At 41.9% G+C, this 19,780-nt stretch overlaps 2 protein-coding genes across 2 annotated transcripts; one reads left to right on the forward strand and one right to left on the reverse strand.

Annotated features, from left to right (window-relative positions):
- Positions 1–468: 468 nt before the first annotated feature.
- Positions 469–8,111, reverse strand: LOC134067859 (transmembrane protein 87A-like). Its single transcript, XM_062523319.1, has 20 exons — positions 7,952–8,111; positions 7,326–7,386; positions 7,148–7,242; positions 6,747–6,869; positions 6,588–6,635; positions 6,149–6,190; positions 5,932–6,058; positions 5,725–5,786; positions 5,392–5,575; positions 5,165–5,264; positions 4,794–4,887; positions 4,314–4,387; positions 3,919–4,025; positions 3,766–3,824; positions 3,444–3,547; positions 2,877–2,959; positions 2,328–2,392; positions 1,884–1,936; positions 1,398–1,428; positions 469–1,248 (listed from the first exon to the last, which is right to left on the reverse strand). The coding sequence occupies exons 1-20, from the start codon at positions 8,054–8,056 to the stop codon at positions 1,207–1,209; spliced, it is 1,659 nt and encodes a 552-aa protein (XP_062379303.1). The 5' UTR covers positions 8,057–8,111; the 3' UTR covers positions 469–1,206.
- A 386-nt stretch (positions 8,112–8,497) lies between these two features.
- Positions 8,498–18,972, forward strand: ganc (glucosidase, alpha; neutral C). The gene is made up of 24 exons (XM_062523114.1): positions 8,498–8,639; positions 8,935–8,997; positions 9,097–9,199; positions 9,373–9,500; positions 9,906–10,082; positions 10,577–10,598; positions 10,684–10,744; positions 10,827–10,923; positions 11,040–11,223; positions 11,398–11,542; positions 11,886–12,121; positions 12,209–12,335; positions 12,491–12,570; positions 12,649–12,792; positions 13,355–13,451; positions 13,597–13,698; positions 13,982–14,225; positions 14,814–14,878; positions 15,301–15,377; positions 15,782–15,856; positions 16,017–16,130; positions 16,572–16,684; positions 17,373–17,476; positions 18,541–18,972. Exons 1-24 carry the CDS (start codon positions 8,608–8,610, stop codon positions 18,645–18,647), a joined length of 2,697 nt encoding a protein of 898 aa, XP_062379098.1. The 5' UTR covers positions 8,498–8,607; the 3' UTR covers positions 18,648–18,972.
- The last annotated feature ends 808 nt before the right edge of the window (positions 18,973–19,780 follow it).

Raw genomic sequence — 19,780 nt, forward strand, 5'->3', positions numbered from 1 at the left:
TCACGAGAGACGAATTATGGATGAAGGTGAGGGGCTTCTCACATAAAGTCTACATCAACCATCTTTTTGTTTAACTTTTTGTTTAACAGATGTTGCCTGTAATATCAGATAAACTGCCTTTTTAAAAAAAAAAACAACAGCTAGAAAATAAACAAATAAATAATAATAAAAAAGAATAATAACAATAATATAAATATATCCATATATATAATATATATATATATACATATATACACACACACACTATATATATATATATATATATATATATATATATATAGCCTATATTTCTTTTTTATATATATATAGAAGATATTAAGCTACACCTAAATTAGCACTCAGCATCTTTTGCCTGGATCAGCATGCCATATGAAATTGAGACCAATCATTTGCATTCAACATTCATGAAACCAGTTTAAATGGGCCCATGTTAAAGTGATGTGTATACAAAAGTAGAGTAGGACAAAATAGCATTTGATACAAAGTTTAATTACCCCCAAAAAAACACACAAAGAAACTTCAACGCAAAAACATTAAACATTAAACTTCATTAGCCCATAAATATCCTATCCCTATACTTCCCATTTAAGACTTAAATAAATAACTTATTGACCATCCCTGTAATAGATTGCACAAAAAAAGTATTTGGCATGGAAAGGAATAGGGGAATTGTGATGGGGAAAGTGACATTAATCAATAAAACACAGTACATGCATGGCGCACCAATAATGTACAATCTTATGAGTGACTATGAATACAAGATGTTGCAAACCAGATAAGGCATACTCAGGCTCAAGTAAGTAAAATCTCAGCAGTTGATTCTGAAGTGAACTTACATGGCAACGCTGACTCTACAGCATTGCTGTACCATATATACAAACCAAAAGACCAGGGGGGTATTCCAAGTACATGGTTTAGTGAAAAACCTGAGTAACTTAACTCAGAGTAAGTGGTAAACCTCCTACAACAAGAGCCCGATGGCATTGTTCTGTTAGGCAAATTAAGCCATACAGCTCTTCTATTAGGAGGTTTAACCACTTACTCTGAGTTAACGTAACTCAGGTTTGTCACTAAACCATGCACTTGGAATACCCCCCAGATGCTAATCATATGCATCTAAACAGTAATATGTCCAAGCACCAGGCAGGCAGACCACATGACATCTACAGTCGTCCAGTGTACTTGTGCTTCACTCCTTCCCCATCTCTATTCCATTTTTGATCTTTCCATTATAGTTTTCTGAATGTCCTGCAAAGGAAAGAGGGAGGGGGGAGGGGGGTGTAGACAGAATATGTGAGAAGTCATTTATATTTTGGTTTTGTTTACGAGCAAGTTTTTAGCAGATGAAAATATGACCAGACATCGAGACGATGGGGAAACAAAAGACATTCCTTTACCTCCTCCTCATCCAACATAACAGGAAGGGCTCTGTGAACAGGAGAAAAAAGAGAATCATAAAAGAAAAATGGCGCCTCAACAAAGTGTTCTATGTATTATACTATCTGTTGTGGTTCCGGCCATATAGTACGGTATTCTGAACTTTTCCTTCAGATATCTCTATGCAGCATGAACAGGTGCGTTACAGTATCATCAAAGATACTTCATTACTGACAAGATAGAGCAACAAAATGCATCTCTATGGAAGCAAAATTCAAACAGTTCCTGTCTGCTTAAAGAGGCGTGTCGCAAAGACGTCATAGTGGGATATCGATCGTCAAGCAGTTCAGTTCAAATGTAACGTCACTTTCTAGGTCTGCTTAAAGAGGGATTTCGCCCCCCTCTCCTTTGCGAAAACAGAACGCGGAAATGGTTGAACGTTTGCGCCTCTCGCTCCGCTTTAACCCTCTCTGGTATCATGTAGTGTTCCAGTGTTCATAACTCACACATCAGCCATCGATGTTGGAATGTTCTCCTCCGCCCACTTGAGGTCTTCATCCTGTCACGACCAAAGAAAAATGAAAATGCCATTTCCCACATCCCAGCTCATGGAATGCGACTACATCCATGCATAACTGCATCAAGTCAAATGTAATAAAAAGGTCAATAATAATACCTATTATTAATATGAATTAGAGTTAAATAATAATAGTAATGACACTTATACTTTGATATGTGTTGACCAAACCAGACCAAACAAAACAGACTAGTTACCCTACCCAGTCTAGTCTATGTGCTTATTTTCACGTAGAATATACATTAATATTGTATTAATATTGAAACATAAGCACAGATTATGGCCCTAAGAGGAGTAGATAGATAGATAGATAGATAGATAGATAGATAGATAGATACTTTATTGATCCCCAAGGGGAGTAATGGGTCCTCACCTCTTTACTGAGAAGCTTCTGGGAGCCATTGGTCTCCTGCTTCGTGCCTCTCATCTTCATGCCCTCTGACCACCATTAAACAAAACCCATTCATTAGTATGAGACACGACACACGAGTATGACCAAGCAAAGTCTGTCCACCATACCCATTCATTAGTAGAGACATACAGTACGAGTATGACCAAGCAAAGTCCCTCCACCATACCCATTCATTAGTAGAGACATACAAATATGACCAAGCAAAGTCTGTCCACCATACCCATTCATTAGTAGAGACATACGAGTATGACCAAGCAAAGTCCCTCCACCATACCCATTCATTAGTAGAGACATACGAGTATGACCAAGCAAAGTCCCTCCACCAAAAATGTCTACAGTCATTTCCTGTGTATTAGCTGTGTTGTGTATATACCGCAGGACAGTGTTTTATGCAATAAATAAATAATATATAAATACAATACAAATACAAAAATCAATGTATAAGTCGCGGCTAATAGTTGGGAAATTACGGTACAAGTCTGAAAGTTGTTGGTTTATGTTGTAGCTCACCAAAAGCTGTGCTTAACATGGGTTCTTTGGCTTCGTCTTCCTCTTCGTCATCCTCCTCGTCTATGAGAGGAGAATGGGAGAACCTGACGGAATCACACGAAAGAACCAAAGAAACAGTTAACATTCCAGTATAACTTAGTAGGTCCTTCAGCACAAGATGCAATTGCGTACCAAATATGGCTATGATCCACACACAGCCTTTATGAGGTCCTACTGTGACTCCAGTGATGCTACCTGATACACTGTATTTGATATCTATGTTTTCCTTTCATTACCATAGGCCACTTGTTGACACACTGAGGAAAGCTTGATAAACGTGTTCCTCCACACCTAATCCCCAGTATCATACCATGTGTAGCTGACACTACTAGTTTCCCATCTCTGTAGTTAACTGAGGACTGCCACATCTGCCACATTTCAATAACATGGAATGTTACACCTGGATGTTAAAATAACGTTTGGCTGCGTAACTAGTTAACTTCAAGAGAAAAGAAGTAAACACAAACAAGGAAGCAAATGAATTTGAGACACATGCAGGAGCCTTCCTACACATAAACCCTGACTGACCTCTGGCTGTTGACTGAGGGCCGCAGCAGCACCATAATGACCAGCAAGATGATGGAGAAGAGAAGCCTCCAGAAGGCGTCGTCCACCCAGAGGTCCCTCCAAGCCTGAGAATGAGTAGTATTAATAGTAAGTAATACATGACTGAGTTCAATTAGTAAAAAAAGCAACAAGCTCACATTAAACAAAGAAATACTTTGACTGGTCTTCATTGCAGAATATAAAGCACAAAGGTTGAATGTCTGTGTGTGTGTGTGTGTGTGTGTGTGTGTGTGTAATAGTGCCATACACAACAAATATGGAAATGTATCTGCGGTCAACTCACCGTCTGGCAGTCAACACATTTGAAGACTTTCGTGGTCCAGATGAGAAATACAATGGAAGCTGCAAAATGGGCATAGGCATTGCATTTTACTGAAATGCGCATGTACACACCCACACACGGAAAGAAAGAAACAAATGCTTTACAAGTACTTACCCAACACTGAAAAGATGAGTGTGTTGGTGAAGTGGCGATATAAAGAAAGCTTCACTACATTTCTGCGTAGCTTCAGAAGTTTTGTTGTCTGGGACAGACTCATGTAGATGTGCACATTACACAGTCAAGGAACATAATTAGTCACAAAAACTACCAAACACCTGATGGCCGTACCAAGAAGCAAGGTAACTGGCTATAACCGGGACATGTCTGAACTTGTTAGGAGCTTAGTGGCTACTCCCGAGGTTACCTGGGTAAGGCCAGTAGCCTTGCTTCACAGTATCCCACCCTGTACACAAGCATGTTTGCAAACAAGAACAAGATCTATTCACATATTCAATCCGTGCTTGTCATATTCTGCACTTCTTAAATGTCCTTCATTCTTCAGGAAGGATATCCACCACATGACACAAGAGTCAATGAGTGAGAGTGAGAGATTGGCCACCAGTGCCACGGTGCCATAGAAACCCTGCAAGGAGAAGAAATCATCTGTTTTAACCTCTCACTCAGCACAGGCAGACCAACTTTGAGACAGATCATGCTAACAATAAATCGCACAGCAGGTTGACCATAAGTTAGCAAACAAACAAAAATTCCGTTGTCATATAGCCTCGCAGTCTTGGAATATGATCATAGCTTATATAGTGACAGTTGCTTAATGCTGGCTGGTCAGGAACTACAGTAATAATAATTATAATAATAAAAATAATACTAATAATCCACTTTATTTAAAGCAATTTTCATGACACCCAAGGTCACTTCACAAACAAAAAAGATTGTTTAAATTACATTAATCTCATTAACAAAAATAAAAATGAAAATAATGAATATTAATAATATAAGTATATAATATAATAAGAAGAGCTGCAACCCACCCCGGTCACCCTGAGGACTCCCTCCACAGAGGAGAAGAGCAGGTACAGCAGCCCTACTGCCACCAGCCGGTGCACCGTGGTCCCCAGCCTCGGCCTGTGGAGGACCACACGGACATGAGCACTCATAACAAACATTTCTTGCAGCTCTAAACACATAAAATAGCTTCTTCTTTTGGTGAAGATCACTGGGAGCAAGACAAGAGGAAGATCAGAGGAGACATGACAAACGGCAGTGAAAGTGTCATGTTTTTTTTTATTATTATTTAAATAATTTGATTTTATAAATCTGGTCTAGGTACAGCTGTGATTCATCTGCTGGCAGGGGCCAGTTAAAAGTAAAGAGGTGATCACCAGACTACAGCCAGACTTACTTGACAATACCATAGCCAAGGCTGAAAATAAGCATCAGGATTCGCGCCAGAGTTCTCTTCAGTGCAGACAGCAGCTCAGCAAATATAACTGTGCCTTGAACTTAAGAAAAATAGAGCAGGTTTTTAGAGACAGTGGGCATGAAAGTGACATAATTCTATCTTTCCACAACTGGGAACAATGTAGACAAATAAAAAAAAAAACCCTGCAAACTAGGGTTTGGACTCACCATAATCACCAAAGTAGCGAATTCTCTGGTACTCGGAGTAAAACACAGCCTTTTCCAGCATTCCCAAAATGATGACAGCACTTATCCAGAACTGGATCCTCAGCAGGTCCCTCCAGTAGCAGGCTGACCAGAGTAGCCACAGAGCTCCATAGAACACATACACGATGCACATGACCATGTAGAACTGCCAGGGAAGGAAGGTGATCACCATGGGTTTACAAAGACACAAATGCGGCCGGTAAACCTAAAAAATGTTCAAGAAGGGTGTGTGTATATGAAGACACTCAGCCCCCACATGGCTGAGGAGAAGGGGGCATTCAGGGGAAAACGTACCATCATGAGGGGCCAGTCAGCAGGTGACGAGTACTCCCGAGGACCCTTCATCTCAACAGTCACTAAAGATAAATGCAAGAATACATGCAAACACTCACATGTAAATATACACATCAAAATCAGGCCGTCGACACAAGCTGCACATAAGATCACAAATAACATGAATGCCTTTCTTAAAAACAAACAAAGAAAAAGTGTCTCACTCACTTGAGAAAGAATATTTGTCCTGATTGTTGTTAGGCTTTTCCTCTTCACCTTCACGGTGGCCCATCTGGATCTGCACGATGAAGAGGTAAGGGCTGTCTGACCATGCTTTGGCCACAGCACCAATGGCCTACAAGATACAAGACACTCAGCAGATATATCTATAGCTACCAACAGACAATACAAACGGTGTAAAAAGAATAAAAGTCTAAAAACTCACTGGTTTGTCATCAAAAGTGATTGTGTCACTCTGATTCCCAGCCTGTTGAAGATACCAAGTCCAGGACAAAAACATGAAAAAAAGGTTTTCTTAACCCATACCAGATGTTAACAAAGACTGTGCCTTTTATTTAAGTGATTTACCTCATATTCAAGCTCTTTAGCCTCACCACAAAACTACTGCCCATATAGGCAATTTAATTTCCCTGTATTCAGGTTTCACATTCGAAAGCATACATTATTAATTACAAAGCCCCGATTAAAAGGGGCTCAGTCCTCAAGAGTACAAAAAATACTCTTTCATCACTAGTTTAGGGATAACATTCCTGTAATTACAATACAGGGTGAGAAATAGCACCAAAAATGTGCAATTCAAAATAAAAAACATAATCTGTAACAATACAATGGGTTATAATAAATCTAATTCCCACAAGACTCACCGTAGGACTGTCAAGAGAGTGAGCTGGCGGAAACTCTTTGTAATATGCCTGAGGAGAGCACAAACAGACACATGTACAGTAGGCCATCAGAAGAGCGAGCGACTGGTTAAATAGTTACGCCACAGCATCTGCATGCCCGCCTGCTGCTCCCCTACTAACTTGAGGTGTGAAGAGAGCTGCGCAGCTGTCAAAGTAGATGAAGCTTTCGCTGTAATGGCCGCTCCAGCCATCCTTTAGCATAGTGGTTCTTCCAAACTTCCAAATCTCCATGGCCTTGTCGTCCTGAAAAGGGCACACAGTAGGACATCATTTTAATGTTGTGTCACGTCAAGCAAGGTCAAATGTCACGTCAAGCAAGGTCAAATGTCACAAGAATGTAAGAATGAGACAAACATGTTACATTAGGATCATGCCTTAATGATGCGACATTTGTGTAACATGTTTTATCATTAAGACTTGCATGATCCTAAAGGCACATGTACAGTATGTTTCTAAACAAAAGTAACATTGCAAAAACATATATAGGAGAAAACAAACAAATAAAACATATTTCTTCTCACTGGAGTGTTGAATACTTCATTGAAGCAAACAGACGAGCGAAGGTACCAAGAAATGTTGAAAGTCCTGTTTTCATCACATGGCATTTCACTTGTAACTAGAAAAGAAGCATTCTATTAAAATACTTTCTCTTTCAAATGAATGCCTGTAAGTAAGTTGAGACCCATCATCTTGACTCACAGTTCATGAAGATAGTGCTGTTAGCATAGAGTGTTTTTCGGAAGATTTCAGAAGGGTCATCCTGAAAGCAAACCAGGTAGTGAAAAAATAGCCTACATTGAAGATCAGAAAATGACAAGGCCTGCGCTATGATGGCTTATAGACTACTGCTCTGACAGGAATAGAAGAAGTAGTCCACAAAGCAAGACATGACAAACATTCACATTTTATTGAACGTGGCCCAAAAGCGCCAAGCTCAACTGTCAAAGAGTATAGAATTAAGTCTTTGGCACAGTTACAACATCCTGTCGGCTCGGCTAGCTTTGCATTGAATTGGTTGTTGCACTCTTGAGAATTGTTTGATCTGCTTCTGTTTTGACAGTAGCAGCAGCTGCATCTGATAACAACTACAGGAAGTGCACGAAATATAACCATACACTAGGCTGAATACTATCGAGTATAAGAAGAATGCTACCAAATTCAATTCAACAACTACTTCAGTGCACACAATGCTTAAAATGTATGGACAGGTGAGAATTCACAACAGCTGCTGCTTCTGATCACAGTGTATCCTCCACATCCTCTTCGGAAGTTATCTTTATGTAACTTCAGTTGAATTTCAAATCGAAAGCATTTCAAGAACTTACCGGGGTAATTTCTAAGTTCCATAATGATATTTCTGCTCCATAATCTCCGGGAATGTGTAATATTAAATAAAAGAGGCATGACAAGTACAGCGTGACATATGGCATCTTCACCTCACACAAATCAATTCCGCCTTATTTCCGGGTAGGCTACTTCAGGAAAACATCAGTAGAGGGCGACTTTCCGACGTTTTCCAGATGTTAGATGAATATTTGACTCCACCACTTATCCATATGTCTGGTTTAATTCACCAAATGGGATCGTTGAGGATTGTGTTAGTAATCAACATTGTGTTTGCAAAAGAAATTGAAGTTGGTCTACAATTAATGATCATGTACGAGGCATGTGGTTGATGCGTGTAGGCTGGTACTACATTAACCAGAAGGGTAGCCGACCCTGGCGCTGTATGATGACGAAATGTGTGTGGCAGTATGATTTTGTTTGAGAGATTCACTAACGACATACATTTACGCAAAGCTTTATTATTATAGGGCAGTCGTATTTATCTGTAGGCTACTTTTTGCGCCCTTAGTGCGCAACAGTGATTATCAGATTTCCTGCAAGGTTTTTGTGTCACTGGCACAACTTCAGTCACTTTTTTCTCAGTTAGCCAAGTTCCTCCCGTCCCGACCTGGTCCCGACTCCTTCGCTGAAATTAATGGCAAATGAAGCGTCTACAAAAACGGAGAGGTAGCATGACACTTATAGGACTTAAAAGGACATTGGTAGCATGCATGTTATGTCCGCATGCATGCGGCGTTGCCTTGCAAATTAACTTCCTGGTGGTCTGTGGTCTGGTGCATGTTTACTTTGTAAAATGCAAAAGATTGGTGCAGTGGCAATCATTTGACAATGTTTTTTTCGAAATAAAATATACATATTTTATTTATCAACGCCGCATGCATACCAAATGCATACCAATGCATACTCATATACCAAGTCTTTACAATACAAACCTAAAATTATACTTTCATGTTTCTTTCAGCGTCGCTCTTGATAATGATCGTAAGGAAATGTTCAAGAAAAGTGAACATATAGCCTTTTACAGGTAGGGTAATCACCTTGTGTTGAATGCTTAATCGTCATGGTATTCTCACTAAAAGTGCACTAATTGTAGGCAATGTTGATATATTTGATCGGTTTCCAGGCGGCATAAACAAAAACCTGGAGTGCATTACTGTGTCTCTCTGGAAAGCTTAGCACTGACAGAGAAAGGGGCCAGCTTGGAAGTCTTTGAGATAAAATCTCAGGTAGGCCTTTTCCAGATGTGCTTCATTATCTGGGAGCTTCATGCAGTGAGATGGTGTGCGTGTGGGTGTGTGTGGGTGGAGGGGGGGGGGGGGCGGGGGGGGGGGGGAGGTGGTGAATATATTCAGTGAAAGTGTGCATATGTTCAACCGACTGCAATATGTGTCACTTCCAGGTGCATTTGCTCTTGCAAGTGAGGGTATGTCGGGAGAGTGCTATAAGGGTTACCATAGATGAGATCCACCCTGTTAAAATGCGCTACAGAGTTCCAGATGTTTTGATTGAAGAGCCGGTGTATGAACAGTAAGCCTGAAATATATTTTGTTCAGTGACTCCAATGTTAAACATTTTCAGGCAAAAAGTTGTCAGACAAACATCTGTAACATCTGTGAGGACAATGATGAGAACATACATACCATAATGGTAGCCTGCAATCCTTCTCAGTAGCCCTATACATTGAGCTTGACATGGTAACACCACAAACCCTGCTAACATAGTTCTCAGTGAAATATACTAAGGATGAAGGATATGCACATTATTACTCATTCAATGTCATTTAATATTACTACACTAATAACACTATTACTATGCTCATGTCATTATTCTTACTAGATTACATTGTGAATGCATGGAAGTTATTTTGCTCTGCTTATCATTTTTCCAGTCAGTTCAGTAGCCTACGTTATAGATAGTATGTGTGTGTGGCAGGTTACGTGTGGAGAGGAAAGGTGAGGGTTCTGTCACACTCTCCTGGGGCTTGGGACAGCACCAAGTACGGATCCAAGGGACTCCCTTCAGTCTGGATGTCCTTTGTGCGAAAGAGGTGATCACCACTCTCAATCCAAATAGCCGGATGTTGTTTGAGACCCTGCAAGACCCCCCAAGGTAGGTTTGCACCAAAGTAGAGTCAATGGAGACTCCATTAAGCATGGAACAGTTCTTTTGAACATATTCACTTTGTACAAAGGCGTCTGCTAAATGAACTATAACCATAACCAGAACCATATAGTTAAACTGTTCACAGGCATCAAGTTGCCACGGTAGTCACCAGAAAGATCGTTTTTTAAATAGCAGAGTACTTAATTAAGTTGAACTGGATTGAATTGAATTGGATAGTTATTGCTTCATGGTAATACACCGAAGATATCGGGCCATACATCTTTGGTAATAGTATTGTAATAGTTTGGTAATAGTATATGACCATATGTAGTATAATTGAGATGTAGCAGAGCTTCTGTAATAGCACCTACAGTAACACCTAGCACCTAACACACATATAGCCATAGTTGGCCTATATCACACTTCAATCAATTGAATTATGCTCAGTTCATTTCAGTTGTTCAACTTTCACTCACTCATCCTCTTGCTTGCTTTGACAGACATGACTCCACGTTAAATCAGGTCAGGTTCCATCTATTTTTTTTCAAACCATGAGTTCATTTGATTTGTTGAATTAGTGACATTGTTTTCTTTTCTATGATATTAGGAAGATCCATCGGGCCTATGGCAAGAGAGATTTGGACAGTTTGTAGATGTGAAAGCCAATGGTAGGTTATCTCCTGTATGTTTGTTGTTTTTTCAGTATAATCATTGAATTGTGATAAAGCAATTAGCATGTTTCTATCCCAGGTCCAAGTTCTGTTGGTATGGACTTTTGCCTCCATGGCTTCAACCATGTGTATGGCATTCCAGAACATGCGGACAGGCTCCGACTGAAAGACACCAGGTCTTACAACCACTGACATCAACAGAGACTCTGAATGGTATTGAATTCAACATGTCTGGATGGTGCTGTACGTGAGCTTCGTGTTAATATCGCTGTCTTTGTCTGTGCCTCTGCAGCGGTGGCGAGCCTTACAGGCTGTACAACCTGGATGTGTTTGGCTACCGTACTGACAGCCGGCTAGGCCTCTATGGAGCCGTGCCACTGTTGTTGGCACACAAGCCTGACAGGACCCTGGGGCTCTTCTGGCTCAATGCTTCTGAGACCCTTGTGGATGTGCACTACCACCCCAAAGACAATGAGGTAGCATTAGTGTTGGTGATGGCTGTAACCTCATAGTCACCAGGCTTGGTTTGTGTTATTAAGCTACTAACTGCAGATACAGTATGTGTTTGGTATTAATTATACATTGATATATGAAATATTAATTTATTATATTCTATAGTGTTCACAATGAGTTTCTGTTGCTCTCCACAGGAGGACGTGGCAGCCCCAGTGAAAAGGAGTAGAGCGCCTATCCAGACAGATGTCCATTGGATCTCAGAGAGCGGGGTGATTGATTGCTTCATCCTCGCAGGCCCCACACCCTCGCAAGTCCTCTCTCAGTATGCACAGCTGACAGGTGTGGATGTCATTCAGTATAGCAATGGCTGCTTAAAAAGGCAGTGTTTGCTGAATGCTGGCCTCAGAACCTAGAAGTCCTACCACGTGTTGGTTTTGCATTTGCATTCACAACAGGTGATTTCATGAAGTAGCTCATCCAACTTGCTGAAGAGTTGTGCTAATTAGAATCACTTGATTTAATGAATGGATGGGACAAACACGTGGGCAGTTTTAGCCTCCGAAACCTGATTTCTCAACACTGCTAAAAGGAAAGCACAGTCCATGTTGTTTATCCACAATCATGAGTGTGGCTCTTGTGATGAAGGGCAGTTATGTGTGATCAATTCTGCTCCCTACGTTAGGTTACCAAGCGTTTCCTCCTCTCTGGTCTCTTGGATACCACCAGTGCCGCTGGAACTACGAAGACGAAGCGGATGTGAAGTCCGTGGACGCTGGCTTTGACCAGCACGCCATCCCGTACGATGTGATATGGCTGGACATCGAGCACACAGATGGGAAACGCTACTTCACCTGGGACTCAGAACGCTTCCCCAGCCCAGTGGCACTCCAGCAACACCTGGCGAGGAGGAAGAGGAAGGCAAGACTGTTTACAAATGTATCCCTTGAAAGAAAGAGTAGGAATATCTGAAAATGCTGAAGGGTCAGTAATCTCTGTCTGTTGCAGATGGTGGTAATCAGTGACCCCCATATTAAGGTTGACCCTGACTGGCCCCTTTACTGTGAGGCCAGAGATGGAGACCATTTTGTGAAGGTCAAAGATGGAGGCGTCTACACAGGGTCTTGCTGGCCAGGTGAAGTTTGAACTTTAATATACTTTTTTTGTCTTCTGAGATTTTCCACTAGCTGTAGTTTTAACATTTTAAAGTAAATTTGTTTTGCCTTGTGTCATATGTCGTATGTGAAATGTCTATTTCTCATAGATGTACTGCCCTACTGTTTGCCATAGGTGACTCCAATTACTTGGACTTCAGTTGTCCACAGACCAGGTCTTGGTATGCCAGATGCTATTCTCTCAACAAGTACAAAGTGAGTCTCACAATTAGCCACCTCATGGAGCTCATCTGACTATTTCTGCCAATCACAACTGACCTGTTTCTGTATCAGGGATCTACAGACTCATTGTTTGTTTGGAACGATATGAACGAGCCCTCGGTGTTCTATGGTCCGGAGCAGACCATGCCGAAGAGTGTGGTGCATCGTGGGGGCTGGGAGCACCGGGATCTACACAATCTTTACGGCTTTTACCAGGTGGGTGATGGCTCCACCACTAGATTAGAAAAGATTCACGACATGGAGCTGATATATCCTGGGTATACCCACCCATGCTGCCTTGTGCGCAATGTGGTGGCATTAGCCAGGCTAGAGCTGCTGGCAAGTTAGCTATAGATATCAGCTGATGTCAAGTTAGCTATAGATATCAGCTAATGCCAAGTTAGCAGTAGATATCAGCTGATGCCATGTTAGCCGTAGATATCAGCTGATGCCAAGTTAGGAGTAGATATCAGCTGATGCCAAGTTAGCAGTAGATATCAGTAGATGCCAAGTTAGCAGTAGATATCAGCAGATTCCAAGTTAGCTATAGATATCAGCAGATTCCAAGTTAGCAGTAAGATAGGGGTCATCCCTATGTTCCCCGGGTCCTATGTTCCCTGGTTTCCCCCCAAAAGGTCCTATGTTCCCTGGTCCCATACAAAGTGGGGAACGTAGGACCCGGGGAACATATGGCCCGGGGGAACATAAGTCCCGGGGAACATAGGAACATGAGTATGCTCCCAGTAGATATCAGCTCCTGTCCTCCTGCGTCCTTCAGCACATGGCCACAGTGGACGGGCTGATGACACGCGCTGGCGGAACCGAGAGGCCCTTTGTTCTGACACGCTCTTTCTTCGCTGGATCTCAGAGGCTTGGTAAGCCAGCGGAAAACACATGCACACACACACACACACACACTGCAGCCAGAAATGTGTGTAATGGTTGGTATGTGTGAGCTAGTGGGATGACGTATGTGCGTTTTTATTTCCACTGATCGCATGCGTTGGTTTGGTGTGCTAGGTGCTGTCTGGACAGGAGACACAGAGGCCACGTGGGATCACCTGAAGTGCTGCATCCCCATGCTGCTGTCCCTGAGCCTGGCAGCCATAGCCTTCTGTGGAGGTGACCTGCACAGCATTACCATGGCCATTTGGGCCCACTACAACAGGGCACAGTTTTGAAAGAGAAATCTTAGTCCTAGAGATTTGTTTAGTAACACACAGACACAGACACACACAGACATACACAGACACACACAGACACACAGACACACACACACACACACACACACACACACACACACACACACACACATCGCCATGTGGAGAATATTAGATTGCTGCACATTATAGGCTGGCTGTAAGCAAAAGTTGTCGTGTTCCTATAATGCCCCATCTCCCCTCAGCTGACGTCGGGGGCTTTGCGGGGGACCCCGACCCCGAGCTGCTGGTGCGCTGGTACCAGGCTGGGGCGCTGCAGCCGTTCTTCAGGGGCCACGCGGACAAGAGAACCAAGCGCCGCGAGCCGTGGCTCTTTGGCGAGGCGGTGACAGCCAGGATCCGCTCCGCCGTCCAGCGGCGCTACTGTCTCCTGCCCTACTGGTACACACTCTTCCATCAGGCCCACACCGCTGCTCTCCCGCCAATGAGGTACGACATCAACGCGGACATACAGGACATATGATCACTCTCAAGAGTTTGGGTTGTTTGATGTTTTTATGAATCAATGTTCATATGAATCAATGTTTCTTTAGTTCTTTTCCATATCCACCATTTTGATGAAGTTTCAGAAATCATTTTTTTAATTTTGTTTTCCAAGTATTTTCAGTGGACCAACTGCAATTGGGTTATATTTAGTTGATGTATCTTTACTCAATCAAAACAAAACAACTGCATTTTTATTGATATTACCTGAAATACACAAAAATGGATTTATAGCATTTTGGAAAAGAGCTCTTCAAATGCTATTTGAGAATTCAGATGAGAGGGCTAGTTTTGAGTTGAAAGATAGTAATAAATTAAGAGGTGGTGAGTAGCATTTAGACTAACTCATTATTATGAAGTGCAGAAACCATTACATGGTGCCTGTGAAGGCCAAATGACACAACCGTGTGCACATGTTAACATGCAGTGATGAGTTCTTGTGCCTACTGTGTGTCTGTTGCACATGTAAACATGCAGTGATGAGTTCTTGTGCCTACTACTATACTGTGTGTCTGTCTGTGTTGTTTGTATCAGGCCACTGTGGTTAGAGTTCCCTGGAGAACAGAGTGCCTTCAGTGTGGACCATGAGTACATAATTGGTAAATATAACCCAGAATGCACAGTATTAACAGTATTACAACATTATTACTGTTATGTTACTGTTATTTACTGCTCTTTCTGTTATATTGCACTGCACTGTTGTCTGACATCAAGACCAAATCAAAAATCTATTTGATATGGTTTTTAGTATGGAGAGAGATAACTAGAGTTTGACTTGTTTTAAGGAGCCTTATCAAGACAAATTTGCTCTTTTCATGACAAGACTCCTTAAAACAAGTTGAAATGAGAAAGCACTAGGTAAAGCGCTTTATACTGTCTTTACAAAACAATCCTAACTAGATATTTTGATCCTGATATAAAATGAATTACACTTGGTTAAATTTCATTACATAAGCAGTTTGTGCAGTGTATATCTGTGGGTAGTACGAGCTGTTGTTGAGCCTTATGTTTCTCTTTATAGGTAATGCACTACTTGCCTGTCCTGTAACTGCACCAGGTGTTAAGGAAGTCATGGTTTTCCTCCCTGGCATCGAAGAGGTGGGAGATATTCAGCTTCATCAAAGAGTTTTTAACATGTAGGCTATTTAACATTAGCCCCGTTCACATGGACACATTTAATCTGATTACAAACGGCTCAGTCGGAATAAAAATGCCTCACCTGATTGGATTCAGCCCGATCCGACTACATTTTATAGAGAAGTGGTGCACATAATCTGATCGATTGGAAAATCCACCCATGTAAACAGGTACTCCAATTGCTGGAGTACATTTCTACTTTCTGCGCAGGGGTTCTCTATATGGTAATAATGCACAGTGACATGAATAAATGTGTCTCCATGGCGGCTTATTATCGGTTTATTTAGCATTCAAGTAAACAGCTGATTAAAATCTGATTAAAATGTGCTGTTTAGGAGTTAAAATGCCTCTGTTTCTGTCATCAGCTGTGGTACGATATTGACTCTGCTCAAGCGTTCAGTGGAGATCGAAACCTGGCTCACCCTGTGACACTGGACACTGTGAGTCAGATCCTCATAGTTGGTTCTAAAAAGTGCCTTGAACAGCGCTATATAAATGCATCATGTTGTTGTTATTGTTGATGTTGATGACATTGTTGTTGCTGTTGTTGTTGTTGTTGTTGGTCCCTCATCCTCTTCCCTGTTGTGGCCTGCGCTGCAGGTCCCTGTGTTCCAGAGAGGGGGCACAGTGGTGCCCAGGCGGGAGGGCGCTGGCTCCTGCTCTGCGGATTACCAGAAGCTCCCCCTCTGCCTGACCGTGGCGCTGGACGCCAAGGTGAGGAGCTCATCTAAAACGTGTCCTTTCCTCTTGGACAGCTTGGATACAACATGTGATGCGAAGGGGAGAGTCCCCCTTTAAGGGATACAGTTTGAAGTAGTTACCTAGTGCTGATCCCTGATAATCAACTTTTTTTGAGAAAAGCTTATTTGTTCATCAGTTTTTTTTTTTTAAATTGTGTATGCCACCGGAGGCCTATTCATATACAGTATGTACAAAGAGAGCTTCATATTGATGCACTTGTGTTTTTTTTAATTGTTGTTAGAATTGCTCTTAAAAGCTTTAAATGTTTTTACCATGTTGTAAGTCGCTTTGGTTAAAAAACGTCAGCCAAATGTAATGTAATGTAATATAATGTAATATGGACATGAACATGAGCATATGTGATCCTACTGTATATGAGATCATCTGTCCTGCCCCGTGTGTGTGTCCCTGCAGGGCTGTGCTGAGGGGATGCTCTATGAGGACGATGGACACTCGTTTCATTACCGCGACAGGAAGACGTTCTCCTCGCACAGGTTCCTTATGACGCCGGGGAGTCTTGCGTGCAGGTCAGAGGAACTTACTGGAAACTCACACACACTTCTGACATTCATCTGCTGCTCAAACTAATTTGAGGGTGATACCATCCCCTCTACTTTCCCTCTCTACTTTCAACATAATCGTAACCGTAACTTCCCAATTATTAGCCGCAGCTTATACATTTCTTCAGCTATGAGGTTAATACACGGTGGCAGTTAATATTAATATGTTTCTTTTAACTTGCATAAAACACTGTCCAGCTAATACACAGGAAATGACTGTACTTCCTTATGCTGATTCTGTTAACTATCACCATAGGTGCATACAGCAGGAGATTACATTAGTGTGAGTGAGTACAGACAGAGTACAGAGACCTGTGCTGTGGTCAGTAACAGTGCGGTCAGAGTGGCCCTCATAGCAGTGCCAGTAGCACCCTGGTGTTTAGCCGCAGCACTTTCACAAGGTATAAATGATAGATAGATAGAGTCTTTATTGTCCTGTAAAGGATATTCTTTTTCACACGTCATTTCATCCATAAAAGATGCCAGCATTTGAGGTAACATACATCTCATACATATAACATATCACACATCACACATCACATATAACATATAACATACAACATATAACATGACACCCACCATACCATACACACCCTATACCATACCATTTCATTTATATACCATATAAATGATCATGGCCCACCTCCCTCCACAGTCGTCTCTCTGAGGACGACACCTTTGTCTCGGGCAGCTCAGTCCAGTCTGTGGTCGTGCTGGGCATGAGGAGAAAGCCATCAGCAGTGACCGCTCACACCTCAGGTATACCACACCATCACATCATCACACGGCTTAGAAAAATGCTTTCCCTCACTCTTGAGGGGGTTTTTTTGGCGATTACGCCGCTCCGTCTGGTGTCTTTTGTCTCGTGTGTCATTTGTTGTTTTGTACATTTGTTTGCTTATGTCTTGGTGTCACGGGTATGCTGACAACTATGCTGCTCCGTCCGGCACCTTTTGTCTTACCGTATGTGTCAGTCTAATGTGTGGAGCGCTTTGGGTTGCACTCTGTGCATGTTAAATACGCTATACAAATAAACTGACTTGACTTAACTTTTTTTGTATGTGTCAGTAGAGCGCAGACAGTATAAGAAGGAAATTATATTCAGATATGAGAGATATAGATCTAACATATGCCTAAGATAATTTGTCCCATCAGTTGTTGGGTGTCTTAACTAGTTATAGGTCAACTTGCATTTGCTTATCATTGCTATGTTTACATTCAGACTCAAACTCAGACTTTATCATTTCCCACACGTGTATGTGATTCTGTATATATGTGTATCTGAGGCCTAGCCTTCCTCAGGAACATCAGTCATAACAAAAGGCTGAGGGAGATAACAGCCAGAGCTGTGTGTCTTGATTTTGCCACCTGGTCAGAGCAAGTCTTGTGCAATGGTTGCCCCCCTTCACGTGGGCAAGATTCATGTTAGAATGGTTTAGCTATAACTGACTTTGTCTAAGGAATTGACTTTGAGACGGATCGAGAAGCCAAACGCTGAGCATCTTCTGTAGAGATACTCAGTTTAATTGAACATCTTCAATTCAGACATTAGACATCAAAGCTAAAACACAACGCAAACCACTCGAAGATCCAACAATGTCGTTATTTATGAATTATCTCAGTGTATTTGTGCTGGATTCTGGCTGTGAACCAAATTGCCCCCAGGGGACATTAAAGACTATTCAATCTGATCCAATCCAATCCAATCCAATCCAATCCGATCCGATCCGATACTCATGCATGAAAATGACATTGAACTGTCAGCTGATGGTTGTTGTGCTGCAATGTTGAATGGGGCAGACATTATGCCATTCCGTTCACAGGTATCCAAGTTCCGCTGACGTTCCGGTATAGAGAAGACCAACACCTGCTGGCCTTGGGAGGCCTGGATTTGGGAATGGGTAGGGACTGGGAAATCAGGATGCAGTAGGGACTCTTTGTGTCACACAGCATGAGGTAGGAAATTATTCTAGAAACGGTCCTCGCTGCTGGGAAAAAATGTGCCATGCTGACATATTCTGCCTCTGACAAGAGACTTATAAAATATTCTGCCTCAGATCCTCAAACCATGTGCTAATGTTATCCTGCAGGGAGTGTTTATGTTAAAGGATGGTCTGTACTTGTACTTAGGGTGACAAGGGAATGCTGGAAATGACAAGTCTAAAAACTGTAATAGTTTAACAAACAGTTTACCTCGAAATTCAGTTTGAAATATGTCATTGGAGTGTCTTCTGTTCATTTAATAAAGTGCATAACATAAATATCTTTGCTGTTTATTGTTAATCAAATAGAGCTCTTATGAAGGGAATTCTCCGTCAGGGCTGCTACAAAGCTTACAAAATCGGATCACCAAAATAAACTTTTGAATGCTGACTATGCCTATGGCTTTACAAATGACTATAGGTTTACAAATGATCACTGGAAGTGTTTTGAAATGCAAAGCAATTTAAATGTTATAGTGAATATGTCAGGTCACTGACCTGTGACATTTACCATGTGTGATACTTAACAAAGCACACAATGAAGTCGAAGCAGGAACTGATGTTTCAGCCCAAAATGTTCAACATGGTAGTGAATTTTACTTTCAAAAGCATGCCATGTCATGCCAAATCAACTGGTTTGGTCATGTGATGTGACATCTTGACAGACAGCCCTGTGACTATAGCCAGTGAAAAAGACCAGAGGAGATGAGAGCCATCCCTGATTTGGATCGCCTGCTTCATTTTGACGTATCCATGACTCTCCAAAGTGAGCCACTTAAAAAATAGCAGTGTAATTTTGCCTGGCGGATAATAGCCCCTAGTCTCAGAGTCTGATTCCCCAATGCCGCCACTCTCCCGCCTAAAAATGAAATAAACATTGGGTCTGTCCCTCAGGCTTAGCCTGCTGGCGTTGTGCTGAGACTGCTCAATGCAGAGCTCCATTGAGAACAGGTTTAAAGGGCTTGAATGCCTTCTGCTGAGGCAGGCCATCCCACGAGCCGGCCCACTCTATGCAGCCTCTGCTCCACGGCTCACACCCCCTTTGTGTCCCCCAACAATACTGGCACGAGGGCACCATTAG

Source organism: Sardina pilchardus, chromosome 20 (genome assembly GCF_963854185.1).
Source record: "Sardina pilchardus chromosome 20, fSarPil1.1, whole genome shotgun sequence".
Classification (NCBI taxonomy): Eukaryota; Metazoa; Chordata; class Actinopteri; order Clupeiformes; family Clupeidae; genus Sardina; species Sardina pilchardus.